Raw genomic sequence first — 22,135 nt, 5'->3', positions numbered from 1 at the left:
TGAAGTGACCATTTCATGAACTCTTTTCTCCTAAGAAGCTCTTGTGGACATCCTACCATGATCCTACCAGGAACTCTAAACCTTTGTCAGGTCACTGACCTCTGTAAGGATCTGACAAAGTAATGGACCCTCTCCCTGAAAAACTACACAGCATATGCAAGATTCTGCACATAAGTTCAAAGGATTTGAGGTCCCCCTGAGCTTGTGTTCAACCTCTCTAGCCTTCAAGAACACTACTTTAATCCACTTGGTTATTAACCTCACAGATCCACCTGCACACTCACAAAACGAGGGAGATACAAGAATATTCATGGCAGTACTGCTTGCCAGCATGAACAAGGCATCCAACCACAGGGGCCTGAGCTAAATGAACTATGATGCATCCAGCCGATGACAAACTGTGCAGCTGTAGAAAAGAAAGAGGAGGCCCCCTTCCTACTGACAAGGAAACAGCTTCAGAATGCACTGTTCAGTGCAAAAAGTCAAGTTCAGAACAGAGCACAAGTACAGTACTGTTTGCTAAGAAAGGGGAGACATAAGAATGTATTGCTTGTGTTGGCATAAAGAAACCCTAGATAAATACTCAGGAAACTAGTAAAAGCCGTTACCTGTGGCGAGCAGGGAAAGCAGGTAAAGATAGGCGTAAAAGCAGGATCTTTCACAACATGCCTTTTTGTTTTGAGCTGTAACTTCTTTTGCTATTTAAAAAAATTAATCGCAGCAACATGGAAGAAACTCGAAAGTATCATGCTGAGCAAAAGAAGCCTTACGCTAAAGGCTTCTTGCACTGGATGATTCCTTTACTATGAAGTTCTTGAACCAGCAAAACTAATCTATGGTGGAAAAAAATCAGAACTGTGATTGCCTCTAGGAGTGTGTGGGCCATTGTTTGGGAAGGGGCATGAGGGAATTTTCTAGAGGGATGCAAACCTTCTATATCTTAACAGAGGTTTGGTTTGCACATTTGTCAAAACTCAGTGAACAGTGATTTGTGGATTTTATTATGTTTAAGTTTTGATTTGTGGATTTATTTATGATTTGTGGATTTTATTACATTTAAATTTTGTTTCAAAAGTAAGCAAAAAGAAGTGTGAAAATATTGTATTCTAGTTAACGGTATGCTTGCTAAAATCTTTAGGGTTGAAGTGTATTGATGTCTAGGACTTATTTTAAAGTGCATAAAAAGTAAGAGGGTGGGCTTCCCTGGTGGCGCAGTGGTTGGGAGTCCGCCTGCCGATGAAGGGGACGCGGGTTTGTGCCCCGGTCCAGGAGGATCCCACATGCCGCGGAGCGGCTGGGCCCGTGAGCCATGGCCGCTGAGGCTGTGCATCAGGAGCCTGTGCTCCGCAACGGGAGAGGCCACGACGGTGAGAGGCCCACGTACCGCAAAAAAAAAAAAAAAAGTAAGAGGGATTGTTGAGTGGCCAGAGGGATGTACAGATGATAGATGTGTGATGAACTAAGCAGAGTAAAATGTTTAGAATCCAGGTGATTGGCAAATGGTGTTCACTGTACAATGATCTCAACTTTTCTGGGTGTTTGAACATGTTCATAATAATACGGTAGGAAAAAGGGAAATTATTGTTTCTATTTATTTTGCTGTTATTATATTTCTGTAATTTATATTGGCTGAGTAGTAATCCATTCACCAGAGGCAGAATAGCCTAGAGGTTAAGACAGAGACTCAGGAGCCAGCCTGGGGGCGTTCCCAGCTCCATCTCTTACTAGCCCTAAGCCCTTGGGAAGTCATTCATCTCTCTGGACCTCAGTTTCCTCATCAAAAGTGTTAATAATAATAACGCCTACCCCCATAGATTGCTGTGAGCATTAAATGCGTTAACACATGGAAAGTGCTAAGAGACAAACCTGGCACATAGGAGGTGCTCACTACATTTTTAGTGTTTGGTCACTTAAGAAATTACCCACTGTTGGACATTTTGTCTTCTTTCTCTCTCTGCCCGCCCCCTCTTCTCGCTATTATAAACACATCGGCATAAACTTTTTTCCCCTAACCATATCTCTGAGCATTCTAAAAATTTTTAGAAATCGAACTGCTGGACAAAAAGGGTTTAAGGTTCTGCCACTGATTTTCAAATCCCCCCTCCCGAGCCCCCACGCCCTCGGCCCACTTCTCTGCACCCTCCACCCCTTGGCAAAGGGCTGGGGTCTGGGGCCTGACACCCAGGCACTGCCTCCTCCTTCTGCTTGTTGGGTGGCTCATGGGTTTCTTTTTAACCCGGAAGCCTCCTCTGGATCCTTACCCGAGCGAAGCCAACTTCCCCGCGGGCCAGCGACACCGCGTGGCTGTAGGCGCGCACGGTAACCAAGCCCACGTAAGAGACGCTGCGGCTGCCCCGGTGCTCGTTCTTGGTCTCCACGCTGAAGGCAGGCAGGGTCTGGTCGTCGCTGCACAGCTCCGCCATCGAGTACAAGCACGTGCCCATCATGTCATAGCGGCGGCCATCGAAGGTGGTGTAATGGGGGTCACCCTGGGCGCGGCAGGTGGCCGCGGAGTCCGCCAAGCACCTGGCCTGCCCATCCAGCACCTTGCAGAGCTGCTTGGGACCGCACTGCTTGCCTTCGCAGGAGGGCTTCCCCTGGGTCTGCAGGGCTGGGGAGGGAAGAGGGGTGGCCACAAAGAAAGAGTCAGGAGTGTCCACCCTGCCAGGAATCCTGGAGCTCTCCCACCCGGGGGAGTTCGGGCAGTTAGCTCACAACTACCCATTCTAGAAGTGGGGGGACTGAGGTCTGGAATCTCAGAGGGAGAGAGCTGCTCAGGCCTGACTTCTCTTAGGTTTTCTGGTTCCCCAGAAAACACAGCTCAGCCCAGAAGAACTGGAAGGTGGTGAAGAACCACCAGGCAGGAACAGTCATGGAAAGGTTAATGTGTGGCTTTTCTCTCCCTGTTTCCTCCTTGCCCCTACCTTCCCAATCAGGCTAAAAGGCTAAGGGATCGTTTTTATTTTTTATTTATTTTAAATTTTTGGCTGCACCACACAGCATGCAGGATCTTAGTTCCCTGACCAGGGATGGAACCCATGCCCCCTGCAGTGGAGGCGTGGAGTCCTAACCACTGGACCGCCAGGGAATTCCCCAAGGGATCTTTTTTAAAGATAGAAAATGGAAGACAGAGACTGTTCAATAGAATGGAAACGGTGGTGTCAGGCTGCCTAGGTTAGAATCCTGGCACAGTCAATTAGCTGTGTGACACTGGAAAGTAATTTATAATTCTGTATGTCTCAGTTTCCTCACTTGTGACATGGGGGTGATAATAATACCTTCTTCACAGGGATAGTTGGGGAGGGGGGAGCGGCCCGGCTTAAATAAGCTAAAATATAAGCAGGGTTTGGAACTGATCCCAGGTGTTAATTAGGTTAATTATTACCTATTACAATCAATCACCCACCTCTTCCACATTACTATTCAAGCCTGAAGTGGCCCTTTGAAGTTGGGTAGCTTCCATGCCCTGGAGGATGGATGGAAGGGGCATTTTTGCCAGTGCTGGGAACCCTACTGTCTAGGATCCTTGCTTCGGGAAGGGGATCCACGTGGGAAGAAACAGCTCTTCCTCCCCTGCCTCCTAGTCTGCAGAAGCTCTTGCCTTCTGTCTGCTCATAATAATAGCTCACCCTTATGTAGCCATACTCACTTGCCCGATAGCCTCTAAATGAGCTACAAATGTTAACTCACTGCACTGTCACTTAACAACCCTGTGAGGGGTGCAGTTATGATCCCCATTTTACAGATGTGGAAACAGGTCCACAGAGGTGAAGTCACATGCCCAAGGTCACACAAGCAAAGGTGGGATTTGAACCTGGGAAGTCTGGCTTTAGCATCTGTGCCCTCAAACGCTGCACTGCTTGGAGGCAACTCCTCGACAGGCTGGGCCCAAAAGTACACACAGGGCCAGGTCCTAGAAATTAACTATGTTAACACATACAAGGCACCTAGAGTGGACCCTGGTATGTTGAGAAATACTCCCCCCACATGGTAGCCATCATTATTATACTTCTAGACCTCCTGAGTTTGGCATTCCTATATGAGGTGTTGGGGGAGTGGCAGTTAGCAACTGGTATGGTTGTGTGTCAGTAGCTAAAATAACAAAATATTCCCAACCTGGTTGGTGAGAAGCTGCTGACCTGACCCGACCCCCCACAAAGATCCCTCCCTCTTGGCACCTTGGTTCTCCGCAGGAACCTTTCCCCAATGCCACCCCCCACAAAAGCAACAGACAAAGGGCTGATGCCAGACACCCTGGGGGCTTCTAGGACCCTGCTGCAGTGCTCTGACTGGCATCTGTTCAGACTGGTTGGGACCCTGGATCATACCAGTTGCTAAACACTTAGAGTATTGTTCCTGCAGGGGGGTGGGGGGACAGGGAGGGCTTGGGAAGCCTTAAGGAAAAGAAGGATGGCAGGGAGGATGCAGGTGAGTGGGAGACAGCCCACCTGAGCCAGGAAGCCACAGATGAGCACAGAGAGGGTGGGAAAGGGGAAAAGGCAAGCGAGCTGGCAAAGGGGTACCCAGGTGGACAAGGCCAGAGGTCATTTCTTATCACTTACTCCGGCCGCAAGCAGCTGCTGTCCCAAAGCTCACGTCCTGGTTCAGCCCAAAGGTGAGCAGCCCAAAGTTGGTAGCAGCCTCAGCCACATGGATACTGTCCGTAGTGCCGAGGTCCACTTCAGCATATGAGAACTCACTGCCTGGCACAACGGCCCAGGTGAGATTGGCCCCCAGCCTCTGCCCATCTATGGTCAGCTCACCAGCAGCCTTTGTTGGTGCCACTACCAGGGCCACACACTTAGAGTTTGGCACGCTCTTCACCACATAGGCAGGGCAGTAGGCTGCTACGTCTGGGATCAGGACCAGGTGGGGGTCATAGGTCACTCCATCTTTGGTGGTACCCGTGCCAAACAGCAGGACTTGGATGCCCACATCTGCAGACAGGTAGAGTGGCTGGGACTGCTGGATCTCAAACTCTGCCACGTTACCTGCCTGGAGCTCACGGGAGCCATTGGTGCCCCCGAGGTTGTAGGTCAGTTTTGTGGCCTGGCTGGCCACGACATAGACCAGGTCGGAGCGGGTCTGGAAGGACAGAGGGGGCACCACATAGTAGGTGCCCCAGGCAGATGTGGGTAGCAGCTGCTCCACCACATGGTTGCAGTTCGTGTTCTTCTGGGCACAGCTGTGGCCAGAGAGGACAGCCACGGGGCTACTGGCGGTGACCTTTGACCCTGAGAGGTTAGCTGTGCTCTGCACCTGGGCCACCTGGTAGGGGTCCAGAGTCACACTCAGGACATTGCCCGCTGAGTAGGACTTGCGCTGGAATGTTACTGACCCCTTCAGCTGTATACTGACAGAGGCACCGGCTGCACCCGCCACCACAGCAAACTCCTTGAGATTCTGGGACGAAGCGCTGGAGGGTGTGAGCACAAAGTACTCAGTGCCTAGGGCGCGGACAGGCCACAGCTGTGTCACATCTGCTGTGTTGGGCTTAGCGTTTATTGCCTGCACAGAGATGGTGCGGTCAGAGTGGACCACCACCGCACGCTGGAAGGTATTGCTGCCGACCATCTCAGCCTTGGCAGTGATGTTGACCATGACTGACTGCCCGGGCCCCACAGTGACCTTCTGTGAGGTGCCGTCTACCTGGCTGAGGATGGAGACTGAGGTGAGGTTGTCCGACAGACTGGAGAGGAGGAGGTAGAGGTAGGCTTTGCTGTACCCGAGATTATAGTTCTGCAGGAAGGCCGTGAGGAATTCCTCCCCCCCGCTGTTCTTGGGGTCCACTGAGGCCTCCTGGGTCAAACCTGGGGTGAGAAAATGCAGCTGTGGGTCTGCTTTATCCAATCCTCCCCATCAGAGAAGTAACCTCATACCCCGTGCCTGGGTCGCATGTTGAAATACTAACGTGGGTTTCTATTCTCTCTCTTCTCTCTCCTTTCCCCTTATTCATGCAGTGTTCACCTACCAGCCTTTCTGGCTTTTGCCTTCCAAAAGCCTGAACACTTCAGACAGGGATCTCAAACTCAAACACTGACGGGGCCAGGCAAGTGATGTAAATGTGTGAAACAGAACTGTGCAGCCAGAGCATTCACATGCCATGGAAAGTGGGGTGTTGCTATTAGCTTTAATCTGTTGTTATGATGATGGCTTATGGGCTCTTTCTTAAAAATGTCAGATCTTACCATTTTTTCAAGAGAAATTGGATATCTGAATTTCCATGTGAAATCTCCAATCCAAAACTGTTTTAAGTAAGCACTATGGGGCCCAAACTGGCTGGATTCAGGTGCCAGTTTGTGATTTCTGTCTTCATAGGATTGGGGGTGTATGTGAAGGGGAAAAGGGGATTATGGGAGTATGGACAAAATGTCTCCTAGAAATAGAGAGGAGTGGGGACTTTTCAACACCTCAATCTAGGAAAAGATTCTCCAGGGCTGAGAAGAGAGAGGGGGAGGGAGAGAGATCACTTTACAGGATCTTGGAGAGAGTTGTGGTGGTTATAGGACTGTCTGCTGAATAAGGGGAGCCTTAAAGGACATCCCAGTGTCCCATGGGGCCAGAGGATCAGGGGCAATGAATGTTTCTAAAGTAACCTAAATAGATGTTCACTGGTAAAGAGGGCCGGGATGTCCCATCCCTCCCCCCAAACTTTGGCTTTACCTAAGACTCTAGTTCTGGACATAACCCTAGATAATTGGGCACCAAATCCCCCCAGCCCCCCCGCCAAGAAAGACTTTAGTGAAATTTTCCATCACCTCAGCAGAATGAGGCTCTAAGTCAAAACTTTAGTTGAGTTGTGGAAAATCAAGAAAGTAGTAGTTCTTACCTACTTGAATTTGGGGACTAAAGTTTTTACCTGTTTCCCTCTGGAACAGAGAGAGAATGGGTGAATTCCACCACATTTCTCTGCAGGACTTAAAGGGTCTCTCTCCCATCTCAGCTAGCCTGGGGTGACACTGGGAGATGCGTTTGTGGAGGGGGCTCAAATGGAGGGCGCTGACCCAGGCAGGTAGAGTTCTTCAGACTGGAACCAGGACATAGATGGGATTTTGGTCTGACTTACCCCACAGGAGGGTTGCTCCGGCCCAGAGCATCCACCAGCTCCGCAGAGAACCCATGTCTGCAGTGGAGAAAGAGAGGGGGTCATAGGAGGCGGTCTGCCCCTCCTGCCAGAGGACAAAAGGGCCCAGTCTCAGGACAAGGGCTGCCTGGGCACCAGGAAGGCTGCGGTGGGCTGAATCCAAGGGCCAGTGTGTGTGTAAGGGGAATTGGACATCTGGTGGGCCTGGGGGCTGGGCAGGGAGGGCAGGACAGAGGTAGGATAGGGAGTTGGATGTCCAGTGGGTCTGGGGGGAGTGGGATGGGGAGGCCTAGAGCCAGGGGCAAGGGTAGGGGACCTGATGTCCCACTTCCAAAGGCGATGCAGCCTCTCTCACCTGCAGGTTCCCGGAGCTGCAGGGCTAGCCCCAGGTTCCCTGGGCTGGGCTATATAGTGGAGTTTCTGGACTCCTCAGGCCACGCCCTGGGCCACCTGCCAGGCAGATGATGCCAACTTCTTGGAGGAGGCTGCTGATCCCTGGGCCAGCTGGAATGGGGCCTGAAGGCCTGAGAAGGGTGGAGGGCAAGCTTGAATGCCTGAGTCCTGAGAGCGGTGTGAGAACAGCTGGTGGCTGTGCCTGGGGAGCCTGCTGGAAACTTCAGTCCTGGAAGGGTGGTGTCCCTGAGAGAAACAGCTGGGGAGCAGGGTGCTGAGGGCCTGGAGCTGGGTCCCCAGGGGGTGGGGAGCAGGAGTCGAAGGTGGCATTTGGTCTTGTTTGCTGGTTCAATGGCTAAACTTTTTTCCTTTGGCTCCTGCCAGGAACAACAGTGAAGGACCCACATCCGGGTCCCCACCCCTCACAAGCTGTTCCCTGGTCCCCAGCCACACATACCCTCTTTCCAACCACTCAGGGTGGAGGGCAGGTGTCTGAGGTGTGCAGGAACCTGAGCACCTGACTCAGGACTTTGTTGTGGGACACAATACCTCCATCCCCAGACCAACAGGGCCTCCTGGGTACCTAATCTGCAAAATAGGAACATCAAAACTAGCTTCACTGGGCTTACTTGTCTCCCAGAGGGACCTCTGTAAACTCTCAAGGAGTATAGGTGGGAGGCAGGCTCTTCTGGTGTGGTTCGAGGTGGGGAGCAGGTGGCAGCCGGGGGCTGGAGCTGTGTGTAAAGAACGATGCAGGCCCCTGTTTCCTGGTTCCACGCAGACACTGGGCTTCACTTTCTGGAGAATTTGTTTTCTGGGAGGTGTTTGTTTTTTTTTTCCTGAGACGGGACTCGCTGAACAAGTTTTGGGTGATTCTGTGCCCCCCCATCACCCCAAAATCTGCCTGGGATGGGAGTTGGGGGTGTAGGTCCCATACAGGGAGCAGAAGCAGAGACAGCTGGGAGGTGGTGTGGGCATTCTGAGGTGGAGTCCATTCCTCCTGAGGGGCTGACCTGACCCATGCCCTGCTCTCCTCCACCCAGCCCCAGGACTCATTGCCTGGGGAGTCTCCCCTGGAAATAGCAGCTGCAAAGCCTGGGTGTCCTCTTGGACACCACCCCAGCAGCTGCTGCCCCCAGGACTTCTCCTCTCTTATCACAAGGCTTGGGCCTCTGCATGGCCGGGGTGGATGGGGGCTGTTAGAGCCCCACCCAGGGCAGGTTCCCAGAGGGAGAGAGAAAGGCTCAGAGCTGAAGGGGCCCCAAGGTCAACCAGGAAAATGAGGTGAGTAAACAAGAGACTGGATAAGAGCCAGACGTATTAAGAAACAGGCAGGGGTGAGGGGACCAATGGGGAGTGAGAGCTTTGTGGGGAGTGGTGCCTGAGTACCTGAGGAAAAGGACCGGGAGGAGGGGCTGCTGGGATTCCTAAGGAGGAAACAGCTATTGCAAACCAAGATGTCAAAATCTTCTGTCGGATACACCTTGTTTAGCCTGAGACACTCAGAGAAATAAAGGATGAGGGAGCAGAAAATTAGAGTAAGACTGAGAGGTGATTCTGCCCCCCAATCTCTGAGCCTTGAGGTCTCCCCTGGTTGACCCCAGAGAGATGCCTTCCCCCTCCTCAAAACCCATTGTTGCATTCTGCGGCCAGAGTCCCCAGAAGTGGGGCGGCGGTGGTGGGAAACCTCACAATTTAATATTTGACACCCTGGGACCTTCTCCCTCCTTTCAGAGCCCAAGGGGTGTGAGTGTGGTGGGTGGGTATGGTATGACGCACCCTGTACCCTACTCCATATCGTATCGATTCTCAGAAACCCCACTGAGAACCCCCCGAGATAACCTGTGGGGACACTTCCTTGTGGTCAGCGAAATCACATCCATCCTGCCACTGGCAGCCCTGCTCTGAGCTCAAACAAGGGGTGTTTGTGTGTCTAAGCCCTCTATCCTCTCCCTGCTGACAAGATCTGTAGGGGACAGATCTGTACTGGTCATATGACTTGAGACCCCTGGGACCCTCTGGCTTGTCTGGGTTTTAGAGATCCGGGGTACAGGTGGGGACAATTTACTCTGCAGCTCAATTCAGATTTTCTGGCAATTTTGAACTTCGTTCTTTCATGCTCTGGATCCCACAAGGGTCTCTGGACCCCCTTGGGGAGCTCCTTCATCTTGCACAAGTTGCCACTAACCTCCCTGAGGTTCAAACTTGATCTTTTTCCTCCCCTGCTCAAGGAAATTCCATGCTTCCCTGTCCCTGTGAAAGCAAGTTCACACTCTTGGCAGGACTATCTCAAGCCCTAATGCTCCATTTCCTGCATCTTCCACCTTGTCACTGCCTGTGCAGTTCCTTCCACTTGGAACACTGTTCTTCATATTCTACCTGCTAACTCCATGCCTGGAATCCAGACATCATTTTCTGCACGTGTCATTTCCTGAGAACCCGAGCTGAGGCTAATCTCTTTTATTCCTCCTATAAGGCACTGGCCATCTGCTCCCTTGCTTTATGGAAATTCCCTTTATTTGTTTTACCTTCTTGAAACTTCAGACCTGCTACAGCTATGTTCCTGTTCTTCACCTCCCCACCCATCTCTCTTTGACCCACCACAATCTGACTTCCATGTGCATTGAAACTGTCCTGCTAAATCCTCCAGTCACCTCTTACTTGCCACTTGATTCTAGCTCCTCTTTAACATTTGACACGAATGCTTCCTCCTCAAAAATTTCTAATGTCTTGGTTTCCATGATGTCACTTTCTTCTGGATCTTGTGTTACTTCGGTCTGTTTCCTATAATAACCCTTTTAACATTGGTGGTCCTCAGAAATAATGCCATTGGCAGCAACATGGATACAACTAGAGATTATCATACTAAGTGAAGTAAGTCAGAAAGAGAAAGACAAATACCATATGATATCACTTATATGTGGAATCTAAAATATGGCACAAATGAACCTATTTACAAAACAGAACAGACTCATAGACATAGAGGACAGACTTGTGGTTGCCAGGAGCTGGGGGGGAGGGAGAGTGATGCACTGGGAGTTTGGGGTTGGTAGATGCAAACTATTACATTTAGAATGGATAAACAACAAGGTCCTACTGTATAACACAGGGAACTATACTCAATATCCTGTGATAAACCATAATGGAAAAGAATATAAAAAAAGAATGTATACATATGTATAACTGAGTCACTTTGCTGTACAGCAGAGATTGGCCTAACATTGTAAATCAACTATACTGCAATTTTAAAAAACTGGTGGTCCTAGATTCTCTTTCTCTGCTTCTTTCTCTAACTACCTCTTTTCTCCAGGAGATCTTATCCATGTCCATTTATGCTGTCTAATAGAACTTTCTGTGATGATGAAAATTTTCTGTGTTTTGTGCTGTCCAGTGTGGAAGGCAATGGCTCCATGTGTCTACTGAGCTCTTGAAATGTGACTAATGTAATGGAGGAACTGAATTTTTAATTTAATTTCATTAACCCATTTAAAATTAAAGTAACCACCTGTGACTTGTGTCCATATTAGACAAGACAAAACTCTAGAATTGTTGCTAGCCCAGGCTCCATTTCATCTACCTAGTCAGCTGCTTATATGTCTGTCACCCACCTACCAACCTATTTATTCTCTTTTATACCGATTTTTACATTCCTGGCCCCCTTGTAGGCAACCATTCTAATGTGATTCATGAGAATATTTTTAATGTCTTCTTGAAATAAAATACACATGTTAGTAAGTGCACAAATCATAAGTGTATGTAGCTCATTGAATGATCTCAAAATGAGTACATCCTTATAACCTACACCCAGGTCAAGAAAGAGAATGTTTCCAGCATTCCAGCAGCCCTCTTCATTCTCCTTCTTAATCACTATCCACTCCCTACCTCCCATAAGGAGCCACTATTTGGCTTCTAACACCACAGATTATTTAGCTTGTTTTTGAACTGTACACAAATGGAATCATATGTCTATGTTGTTTTGTGACTGGCTTCTTTCACTCAGTGTTATCCTGTGTACATAACTATAGTTCATTTTCGTTGCCATATGGTACTTGCTTGTTTAAAAATCACTACAGGGACTTCCCTGGTGGTCCAGTGGTTAAGACCCCGTACTTCCACTGCAGGGGTCACGGGTTTGATCCCTGGTCAGGGAACGAAGATACCTCATGTCGCGGCCAAAAAAAAAAATCACTACATATTTACCCATTCTACTGTTTCCACTTCGGGCTAATGAATACTATCTTCGGACGCACACGTGCACAGTTTCTGTTGGGATGTGCTGTGGAGTTCCTAATGGTCATTTCTCGGTCATTTGGCTCAGCTTTAGTAGATACTACCAAACATGTTTCAATTTGAACTCCCACGATCAGTGTATGACCAATCTGGTTGCTCCACAGCCTCACCAATATTTGGCCTTGTTAGACTTTGTAATTTTAGCCATTCTAGAGGTTTAGTGGTATTGGGTTGTGGTTTTCACTTGCACTTCCTTGATTTTTTAGTGAAAAAAATCAAGAATGTACTTGTTCATTTTAGTAATCTATTTGTTCAAGTCTCTTGTCCATTTTTTTTTTTTTTGCGATATGCGGGCCTCTCACTGTTGTGGCCTCTCCCACTGCAGAGCACAGGCTCCGGGCGCGCAGGCTCAGCGGCCATGGCTCACGGGCCCAGCCACTCCGCGGCATGTGGGATCTTCCCGGACCGGGGCACGAACCCACATCCCCTGCATCGGCAGGAGGACTCTCAACCACTGCACCACCAGGGAAGCCCTCTTGCCCATTTTTTAAATTGGGTTGTCTGGGTTTTTTTCTTATTGATCTGTACAAATTCTTTATATATTCTGGATACAAGTCATTTTTTGTTAAATGTTTTGCAATTTTTTTTCTCCCACTCCGTGACTTATCTTTTCACTTTTTTTTTTGGCCCACATTGTGTAGCTTGTGGGATTTTAGTTCCCTAACTAGGGATCGAACCTGAGCCCACAGCAATGAAAGTGCACCAAGTCCTAACCACTGGACCATCAGGAAATTCCCTTTTTTCACTTAAAAATATATTGATTGATTTGGCTGCACCAGGTATTAGTTGCAGCGTGTGGGATCTTTGTTGCTGTGTGTGGGATCTTTAGTTGCAGCATGCGGGCTCTTAGTTCCCTGACCAGGGATTGAACCCCGGCCCCCTGGACCACGAGGGAAGTCCCCCTTTTTACTTTTTTAATGATGAAAAAATTCTTAATTTTAATGTAGTTCATTTAATCAATCTGTAACATTTCATGGCTGGCCTTTTTTTTTTCTGTGTTGAATTCTTCTAATCCAGAAACATTCTATTTTTTCCCATTTATGTAGATTTTCTTGGATTTATTTCACCAGTATTTAAATTTTTTTCAGAAATATTATGGGGACAGGAAGCAAGAATTCTGAGGGGACTTAGAGAAAATAGAAAAGTGATGTGAACCCTGCCACCTTGGCATGTGCTGTGTCTGAAGAAACTAATAAACATGCACTCTGAAGACTTTCAAAGGGACACTTTGTGCTTGATGTAATGGTTAGTGAGAGTGAGTGGGCTCTGGTAGATACTGACTCTGATGAGGAATGAATAGGTATTTCTCATCATTCTCAGGACTTGTGATCAAACCCTTTTACACCTGGACTCTGCAGAGTGGATCCTCCTACCTAGAGTGAAAACATGACACCATCCAGGAAGTTGAAAGAATGCCTCCCAGTCAGAGATGCCATTTTTCTCTTCCTTGAATAGGTGAACTACAGGGATTTGACAACTTCCTGCCTGAGCCATGCCCTTCTCCAGCAACCACAGATGGAACTGAAAGGAAAAAGGAAAAGCAGCAGGTAGTGGGCAAAATTATCTAACTCAAGATTTCAGAGCTGAGTTGATGCAATTCTATGAAGAGAAGCTTTTGGAAAACCTTTAAGACTGAGTTAGGGGACCCTAACTCAGAGAGCTGGGTTCTCCACCCCCGGCACCCTGTAATTCCTTTACCAAAACACATTTCACATTGTCTTGTAATTGTTTTCTTGACTTCCTTAATCTGAATAAGGATGTGTTTATTTTGCTGATCAGTGGATCCCCAGGGCCTGGTATAGTCCTGGCTCGTAGTGGGTAGTTAATAATTATTTCCTGATTGAATGGAGAAATGAAGAGAAGCTCTGGAGGGGTGACACAGGTTTGTGGGGTTCAGCTCTGTCTGTTGTATGGCCCTTCGGTGGAAGTTGTCCTTCCCATAGCGATAATGGAGGGTGGTATAGACACTTTGCAGAGGCAGAGTGGGAGAATCAGGCTGCCTGGTCATATAACATGGATACGCTGTACTTCAAGTACACAGCTCAGATCAATGGTCTCTGTGTTCAGATCTTTTTCTAGGAAAAGTGATGTTGGCTATTTTTAAACTTAGTCATATATTGCTGTGACACACAACATATATGTATTAGCCAGATCTGAATAAATATAGACCATAGGACTACATATCCGAAATTTACAGAAATATTTAAAGAGAAAAATGCAAATGCCCTGGTGGTTAAGAACCTAAAGTCACTTGGCCGGCTAGTGCCAGAAATGGAATTCCATCTGGCTCTCTGGGCTCCAGGTGCAGTGCTATTTCCACTCTGCCACTGACTCACAAGACCTTTTGGTGGGGACATATAAAATATTACTGTTTTGCACATGGAAAATTAGTCGAACAATTCTGGATCACTTAATCGTTGTAGTTCCCACTTCTCTCCAAGGAAGCCCAGTATCTACCTTGAAGGACATCTATAAGGTGCCTTAAAGGCTCTTAAGTTGTTTGCTTAAATTTGCAATAGTTATACATACTTGTTGAACATTTTTCAACCAATTCAAAGTGTGGAGATAAAAAGTATAAGTATTGCCCACCTACCCTCCTCATTCCCCATCATTTCCCAGAGGATAACTCCAGTTAGCAGTTTGATGTATACCATTCAGTCCTTTATATATTCATATATACTTATATACACATATGCATATGTACACATACATAGCTCTTCTAATAAGGAAAAATGAGATCAGTTATAGGTTCAATTGTGTCCCTGCAAAATTCATATGTTGAACCCCTAATCTCCAATACCACAGAATGTGAGCTTATTTGGAAATAAGCTTGCTGCAGATATAATTAGTAAAGATGAGCTCATACTGGAGTAGGGTGGGCCCCTAATCCGATATGACTAGTGTCCTGATAAAAAGGGGCAATTTGGACACAGAGTTAAACATGCACACAGGGAAAACACCACGTGAAGATAAAGGGAGAGACTGAGGTGATGCATCATCTACAAGCCAAGAAATGCTAAAAATTACCAGTAAAACCACAAGAAGATGGTAGAAAGGCATGGAACATATTCTTCCTCACAAAGGAACTAACCTTTCTCCAAACCCTTCTGACATCTTGGTCTTGACTTTCTGGCCTCTAGAACTGTGAGACAATGCATTTCTATTCTAAGCCCAAAAAGTGTGTTTTCTCAACACACAGATCCTGAACATGTTTTGTTAGATTTATACTTAAATACTTTATTTTTCTTTGGATCTATTGTAAATAGCATTGTGTTTTCAATTTTGGATTCTACATTTTCATTGTTAGTGTATAGAAATGCATCTGATTTTTGTGTGTTTATTATTTGTTTTGTTTTTTTTTTTTAGAATCCTTGGGATTTTCTATGTAATCATGTCATCTGAAAATAAGGACAATTTTATTCCTTTCCAATCAGTATTTTTTTAATCTTTGTTTTGCTTTGTTTAGCTGGCTAGAACTTCTAGTACTGTGTCAAATAAGAGGTGAACATCCTTAGTTTGTTCCTAATAAGGGGAAAAACGTTCAGTCTTTCAGCATTAAATATGTTAGCTGTAGGTGTTTTTTTTTCTTGTTTCTTTTTTTTTGTGGCCGTGCCACGCAGATCTTAGCTCCCCAACCAGGGATCAAACCCACTCCCCCCGCAGTGGAAGCACAGAGTCTTAATCACTGGACCACCAGGGAAGTCCCTGTTAGTTGTAGTTTTTTGGTAAATGCTGTTTTATCAGGTTGAAGCAGTTCCCCTTTATTCCTAGTTTGTTGGGGTTTTACCATAAATGGTGTTGGTTATTGCCAAATTATATTCCCATGTCAATTGATATGATCATATAATTTTTCTTCTTTACCTTGTTGACATGGTAGATTACACTGATTTATTTTTTAAAATTGAAGCAGCCTTGCATACCTGGAATAAATCCCACTTGGTTATGGTATAGAATTCTTTTTACACTTTGAAGGCTTTTATTTGATAATATTTTTAAGGGTTTTTGCACATAAGTTCACGAGGGTTACTAATTTTCTTTCTCTCTCTTCCTCTTCCTCTTTCTTCTTTTTGTAATGTCTTTGCCTGGTTTTGGTGTCAAGGTAATTCTGGCCTCATTGAATGAGTTGGAGAGTGTTCCCTCTTCTATTTTCTGGAAGAGATTGCATAAAAGTGATGCTAATTCTTCTTCAGATGTTTGATAGAATTCTCTAGTGGAACCATCTGGACCTGGATATTTCTTTCTTTAGAGCCTTTTAATTACAAGTTCAATTTCTTTAATGCCTATTCAGGTTATCTATTTTATATTGGTTGAGTTTTTATAGTTTATGATTTTTGAAGAATTGATCTATTTCATCTAAGCTGTAAAATTTGTGAGTGTAGAGTTGTTCATAGTATCCCCTTATTACCATTGTAATGGCTGCAGGGTCTGTAGTGATATATCATCTTTTATTCTTGATATTGGTAATTTGGGTTTTCTCTTTTTTTTTACCCTTGTCAGTTCTGCTCTATGTTAATTAATTTTATTGATCTTTTCAAAGAACCAGCTTTTTGTTTCATTGATTTTCTCTATTATGTTCCTCTATTCAATCTTATTAATTTTTGCTGTTTATTTTTTCCTTCCTTTTGATTGCTTTGTGTTTATTTTGGTCTTCTTTTACTAGTTTCTTGGGTAGGAGCTTAGATTATTGGTTTGAGACTTCCTTTTTTTTTGCGGTACACGGGCCTCTCACTGCTGTGGCCTGTCCCGCTGCGCAGCGGCCATGGCTCACGGGCCCAGCCGCTCCGCGCATGTGGGATCTTCCCAGAGCGGGGCACGCCACCAGGGAAGCCCGAGACTTTCCTTTTTTCTAATGTAAGCATTTAGTGCTATAAATTTCCCTTCCAGGGCTCCCCTGGTGGCGCAGTGGTTGAGGGCCTGCCTGCCGATGCAGGCGACACGGGCTCGTGCCCCGCTCTGGGAAGATCCCACATGCGCGGAGCGGCTGGGCCCGTGAGCCATGGCCGCTGCGCAGCGGGACAGGCCACAGCAGTGAGAGGCCCGTGTACCGCCAAAAAAAAAAAAAAAAAAAAAATTTATCTTCCAGCACTGCTGTAGCACATCCACGTATTTTGATGTATATAAATATATATAATGTGCATACTGGTGTCATTGGATAGAGTATTCTATGAATGTCAATTAGATTCTGTTGATCAGTGGTGTTATTCAGTTCTTCTATATCTTTGTTTATTTCCTCTCTATGTTCTATGAATGGTGAGAGTGAGGTTTTGAATTCCCTAACTATAATTATGGATTTGTCTATTTCATCTTTCAGCTCTACTGGTTTTTGTTTCATGTAGTTTGAATCTCTATTGTAAGTATACATTTAGAATTGCAATGTCTTCTTGGTGGAATGATTTTTTGTCATTATGTAATGTCCCTCTTTATTCTTAGCAATTTTCTTTGCTCTGAAGTCTACTTTATTTGATATTAATATAATAACTTGTGGCTTTTTAAAGTGAATATTTGCATGGCATATTTCTTCCCATCCTTTTATTTTTAACCTACGTATGTTGTTATATTTGAAGTGAGTTTTTTTGGAGACAGCTTTATAGTTGAATCATGTTTTTTAAATTCACTCTTTTATTTTGTGTATTTAGATAGAAATTTACATCTAAAGTAATTATTGATGAGTTTGGGCTTAAGACTGCCATTTTATTATTCATTTTCCATTTGTCCCCTCTGTTTCTCATTTTTCTAATATTCCTGTGGGTTATCTGAGCATGTCTTAGAATTCCATTTTGATTTATATTCTTTTTGAATACATTATTTTGGATAAATTTCTTACCACTTGCTTTAGGTATTACAAATTAATATGTAACTTATCACTTAAGTCTAACATCAATGTTTTACCACTCTGATTGAAGTGCTGAAACTTTACTTCCATGTAGGTTCTTTTACCTTCCTCACTTTAAAAAATATAATTGTTTCAAGTATTTCCTCCATCTACAGTAAGCACCACATCAAACAATGTTATAATTGATTTTAAATTATATATATGATTTTTAAAACTCATGAGAAAGGTAGCCTATTATATTTACCCCTGTTTTTACCCATTCTGCTATTCTTCCTTCCTTTCTGAAGTTCTGAGACTTCTCTTATCATTTGGAGTTTGAAGGACTTCCTTTACCCATTCTTTAAGGGTGGTTCTTCTGATGACAAAGCCTCTAGCTTTTCTTCATCTAAAAACTTAGATGGACTTCCCTGGTGGCACAGTGGTTAAGAATCCACCTGCCAATGCAGGGGACACAGGTTCGATCCCTGGCCTGGGAAGATCCTACATGCCATGGAGCAACGAAGCCCATGTGCCACAACTACTGAGTCTGCGCTCTAGAGCCTACAAGCCACAACTACTGAGCCCGTGAGCCACAACTACTGAAGCCCATGTGCTCTAGGGCCCGCATGCTGCAACTACTGAAGCCTGCGTGCCTACAGCCTGTGCTCTGCAACAAGAGAAGCCACTGCAATGAGAAGGCCGTGCACCACAACAAAGAGTAGCCCCTGCTCACCGCAACTAGCAAAAGCCCGTGAGCAGCAACGAAGACCCAAAACAGCCAAAAAAAATTAAAAATAAAAATAATAAAAATAAAATAAATAAATGAAAACATTATTTCCCCTTAACCCCTGAAGGGTAGTTTTGCTGGATAAAGGATCCACAGTTGACAGTTCTTTTCTACTGGCACTTGAAACATATTATGCCATGCTTTCTTCTCAATGGTTTTAGATGAGAAATCCATTGTAATTTGATCAGCGTTTCCCTGTAGATAATGTATCATTTCTCTCTAGTGCTTTCAATATTCTTCTTGCCTTAGCTTTCATAAGGTAATTATGCTCTGTCTTGGTGTGTATTTCTTTGGATTTATTCTGTTTAGCTTCTTGAATCTGTAGGTTTATGTCTTTTGCCAAATTTGGTAAGGTTTAGTCATTATTTCTTCAAATACTTTTTTGGCTCTGCTCTTTCTTCTCTCCTTCGGATACTCTGTGATACAAATGTTAGATTTTTTGTAATTGTCCTCCAGGTTATCTAAGGATTTGGTAGGGTTTTTTTTTCCTGTCAATTTTCTCTCTGATTTTTTTTATTGATTGGGTTATTTCTATTGTTCTATCTGCAGAATCACTTATGCTCTCCTCTATCATATTCATCCTGCTCTTGAGTCTTTCCAGTGAGTCTTTAATATCAGTTATGGTAGTTTTCAGTTTTATCATTTCCATTTAATTCTCTTTTACATTTTCTATATCTTTGGTGAAATTTTCTATTGTTTTCATTTGTCTCAAGAGTATTTGTAATTGCTTGATGAAGCATTTTTATGATGGCTACTTTAGATCTTTGTCAGATAATTCTAACATCTAATTCATCTCAGTGTTGGCATCTGTCGATTGTCTTTTCTCATTCAAGTTGTGATTTTCCTGGTTTTTGTTATGATATGTGATTATTTATTATGTCTTGAACATTTTAAATTATTTTGATAGAAAACTCTGGATCTTATTTAACTCTTCCATTTTAGCAGGCAGTTACCGTGTTTAGGTTTAGCAGGTAGGTCCTGGCCTAATTTTGTGTGCTGTGGTTCCAATGACACTTTAATTTTCAGAGGACTTGTACTGTTATTCTGTTCCTTTTCCTTTTCCCAGTTCTGGCCGCACTTGCACCCAATTCATGTTGTTACCACCAATGGAAACTGAAAGCATTTCCTAGTGTCCACATGGTGCTGCTAGATTAGGGGTAGGAGACACTAGCATAAAGGGGTGGAGAGCGCTTTCCTGTACTGCCCAGTGCCAGTGGGGCTCCTGCTTGATCACTACTGATATTGCCCATGGGAAAGAAAAGCACCTACTTGGGTGCCTTCTGTTGCTGGAAGGAGGCTAGAGAGCCACTGAGCCTGGGCCACCTCCTGTCACTGGGTCAGAAGTTGAGAAATGCTGGTTCACTGTGTTGTTCCTCAAGTCCTAAGGTCCCCAGCCAGCTAGCCTTCTACTTTCTACCTTTCAAAGACCTCTTATGAATGTCTGCTGTATTATTTTCAGAGTTTTTCATTGCACTTATCAGGAAGGGGTAGGGAGAAATGAGCCTCTGCCATCTTGTCTGGAACCAGAAGTCTCCACTTATTATTCTAATAATTTATTTGTAGGGTTTTTTTTTTGGATTTGCTATGTACACTATCATATTGTTTATGAATAATGAGTTTATACTTTCTTTCTCATCTTTATATCTTTTCTTTAGGCTCTCTATTACACAGTAGAAAAAAGGGCATATTGGGGGTATCCTAGTCTTGCTCCTGAACAGAAAGCAAAAACTTTCAACATTTTGCTACTGAGTATAATGCTTGCATAGTATTTTTGTGGGTACACATCATTATATTTAAAAAGTTCCTTCTATTTTCAGTTTTTAAATCATAAATGAATGTTTAGTTTATTAAATGATTCTTCTGCATCTATCTCAGTGATGTTAACATCCATTGTTGAGTATTACCTAGATCTAGGGTTGCCAGGTCAAACACAGGACATTCAGTTAAATTTGAAATTCAGATAAACAAAATTAATTTTCAGTATAAGCATGTTCCATATAACGCTACTATAACTTTGTAAGTATGTCCCATGAAATTTGTATGCTAAATCTGGCAACCTACCTAGATTCATTATTTCTTTAGGGGTTTACAAAATGGGGATTTCTAATTTATCATTCTTTCTTCATTTATTAGCTACTAAAAGAGAAACATCTGTATACTAATATATACATATACTACTATACAGAGAAACATCTCTCATTAATTCTTTGGTTATCCTGAGTTGCAGTGAATACAGAAAAAAACAACTTAAATGCTTCAATTTTCAGATTTAGACAGTTCTCTCTGAAGGTAAACAAACATGTGTGTGTGTGTGTGTGTCTGTGTCTGTGTTTAATATTATTATGAATATATAGGTTTTGAACATATTTGCTCTTTCAATTTCCACCCTAGGCCAGTAGGAGCCTCCTTAATTTACGGTATGGCAAGATGTTCCAGACTCATCTTTGTACATTTCTTGACCAAATCCGGAATCAGCCATTTCTCAGAGAGCTTTGATTCCTATCAGGAATTTACCAAGTTGTATTTAGAGACCATAATCTGGGCACTAGCAGGGGAACTGTCTTTTTGTTTAAATTTTTAAAAATTTTATAGAACATTTGCATGATTCCAAAGCCAAAACTTTATAATGAGTTATCTTCACAGAGGTCTCACTGTCATCTCTGTGCCCTCTACCATATTTCCTCTTTTGCCCTATATGAAACCATTTTTATTCATCTTTCCATTGTTTCTTTTTGAAAATATATATATGTGTGTATTTTCATTTTCCTTCTTTCTTACACAAAAGGTAGCATATCATATACACCAACCTTCACTTTACTTTTTTGCGTAACACTTTATCATGGAGATCACACCATAACAACATGTAAAGATCATCTCCATTCTTTTTTAGAGTTGCATAGTATTCTACTGTATAAATATACCTTAGGCTTATTCAATCAGTTCGCTACTGATGGATATTTTGGTTTCAAGTATTTTTCTGTTACAAAAACTGATATCACAAATAACTTTATGCATTCATTATTTTGTATTTTTTGCCACTGTATCTTTGTCATAGAACCCTAGAAATGATATTAAAATGAGAACTTCTGGATCAAAGGGAATACATAATTTGGTTAGAAGTGAGATTGATAGGTAAAAAGCCACATGTATGTGACTTTGCTGGAAATTGCCAGATCCTCCTTCCTGTGGCTTGTACTAGTTTTCATTCCTACCAGCAATACCAGTTTCCCCACAACATGACAACAGAGTATGATGTCAATCCGGTAGGTGAGAAATTATATCTCAATGTAGTTTTAGTTTGCATTTCAAGTATTATAAATGAGGTCAACCACCTGCTCATTTGTTTAAGGACTTGTGTTTTCTGTGAATTCTGTTCTTCTTTTTATTTTTCTCGTTGTGTTTTCTGCCATGCAAAAATTTATTATTATGTAGTCAAACGTATCAATCTTTTCTTTTACTGCTTCTACATTCTGAATCATGGTTAGCAAAATTTTGCCCACTTCAAGATTATAAAGGAATCCATTATGTTTTCTTTTAGTATTTTTATAGTTTCGTCTTTTAAAATACAGATCTCTGACCCTTTTTTTTTTTTTTTTGACCTCTAACCCTTTTGAAATTTATCCAGTGTATGGTGTGAGGAGCAGATTTAATCTGATCTTTTTCCATATGATTCTCCACTTACCTCAGTACCACTTATTTTAAAAATCCTTCTTCCCTCCAATGGTTTGAGATGCAACCTTTATCATCTACTAAATTTCTATATGCACGT

The 22,135-nt window shown here is 44.0% G+C and overlaps 1 protein-coding gene across 1 annotated transcript in view; it reads right to left on the bottom strand.

Moving 5' to 3' along the window:
• FCGBP (Fc gamma binding protein) overlaps positions 1-22,135 on the bottom strand; it is a 143,083-nt gene that overhangs the window by 33,140 nt on the left and 87,808 nt on the right. Inside the window, exons 9-11 of the mRNA XM_089902835.1 lie at positions 7,067-22,135; positions 4,563-5,810; positions 2,262-2,611 (exon numbers count right to left, since the gene is read on the bottom strand). The exon at positions 7,067-22,135 is cut by the window's right edge and continues 21,289 nt beyond it. Of these exons, the coding sequence (XP_089758961.1) occupies positions 2,262-2,611; positions 4,563-5,810; positions 7,067-7,121 (1,653 nt within the window). The 5' untranslated portion in view covers positions 7,122-22,135. The remainder of the gene's footprint in view (positions 1-2,261; positions 2,612-4,562; positions 5,811-7,066) is intronic.

The sequence above is a fragment of the Delphinapterus leucas genome, chromosome 20 (assembly GCF_059928025.1).
Source record: "Delphinapterus leucas isolate spDelLeu-1000000601 "Yukka" chromosome 20, BTC_Dleu_Yukka2, whole genome shotgun sequence".
NCBI classification, from domain to species: domain Eukaryota; kingdom Metazoa; phylum Chordata; class Mammalia; order Artiodactyla; family Monodontidae; genus Delphinapterus; species Delphinapterus leucas.
The sequence above is the reverse complement of the archived record's forward strand: the minus strand, read 5'-3'. Positions and strand labels throughout refer to the sequence as shown.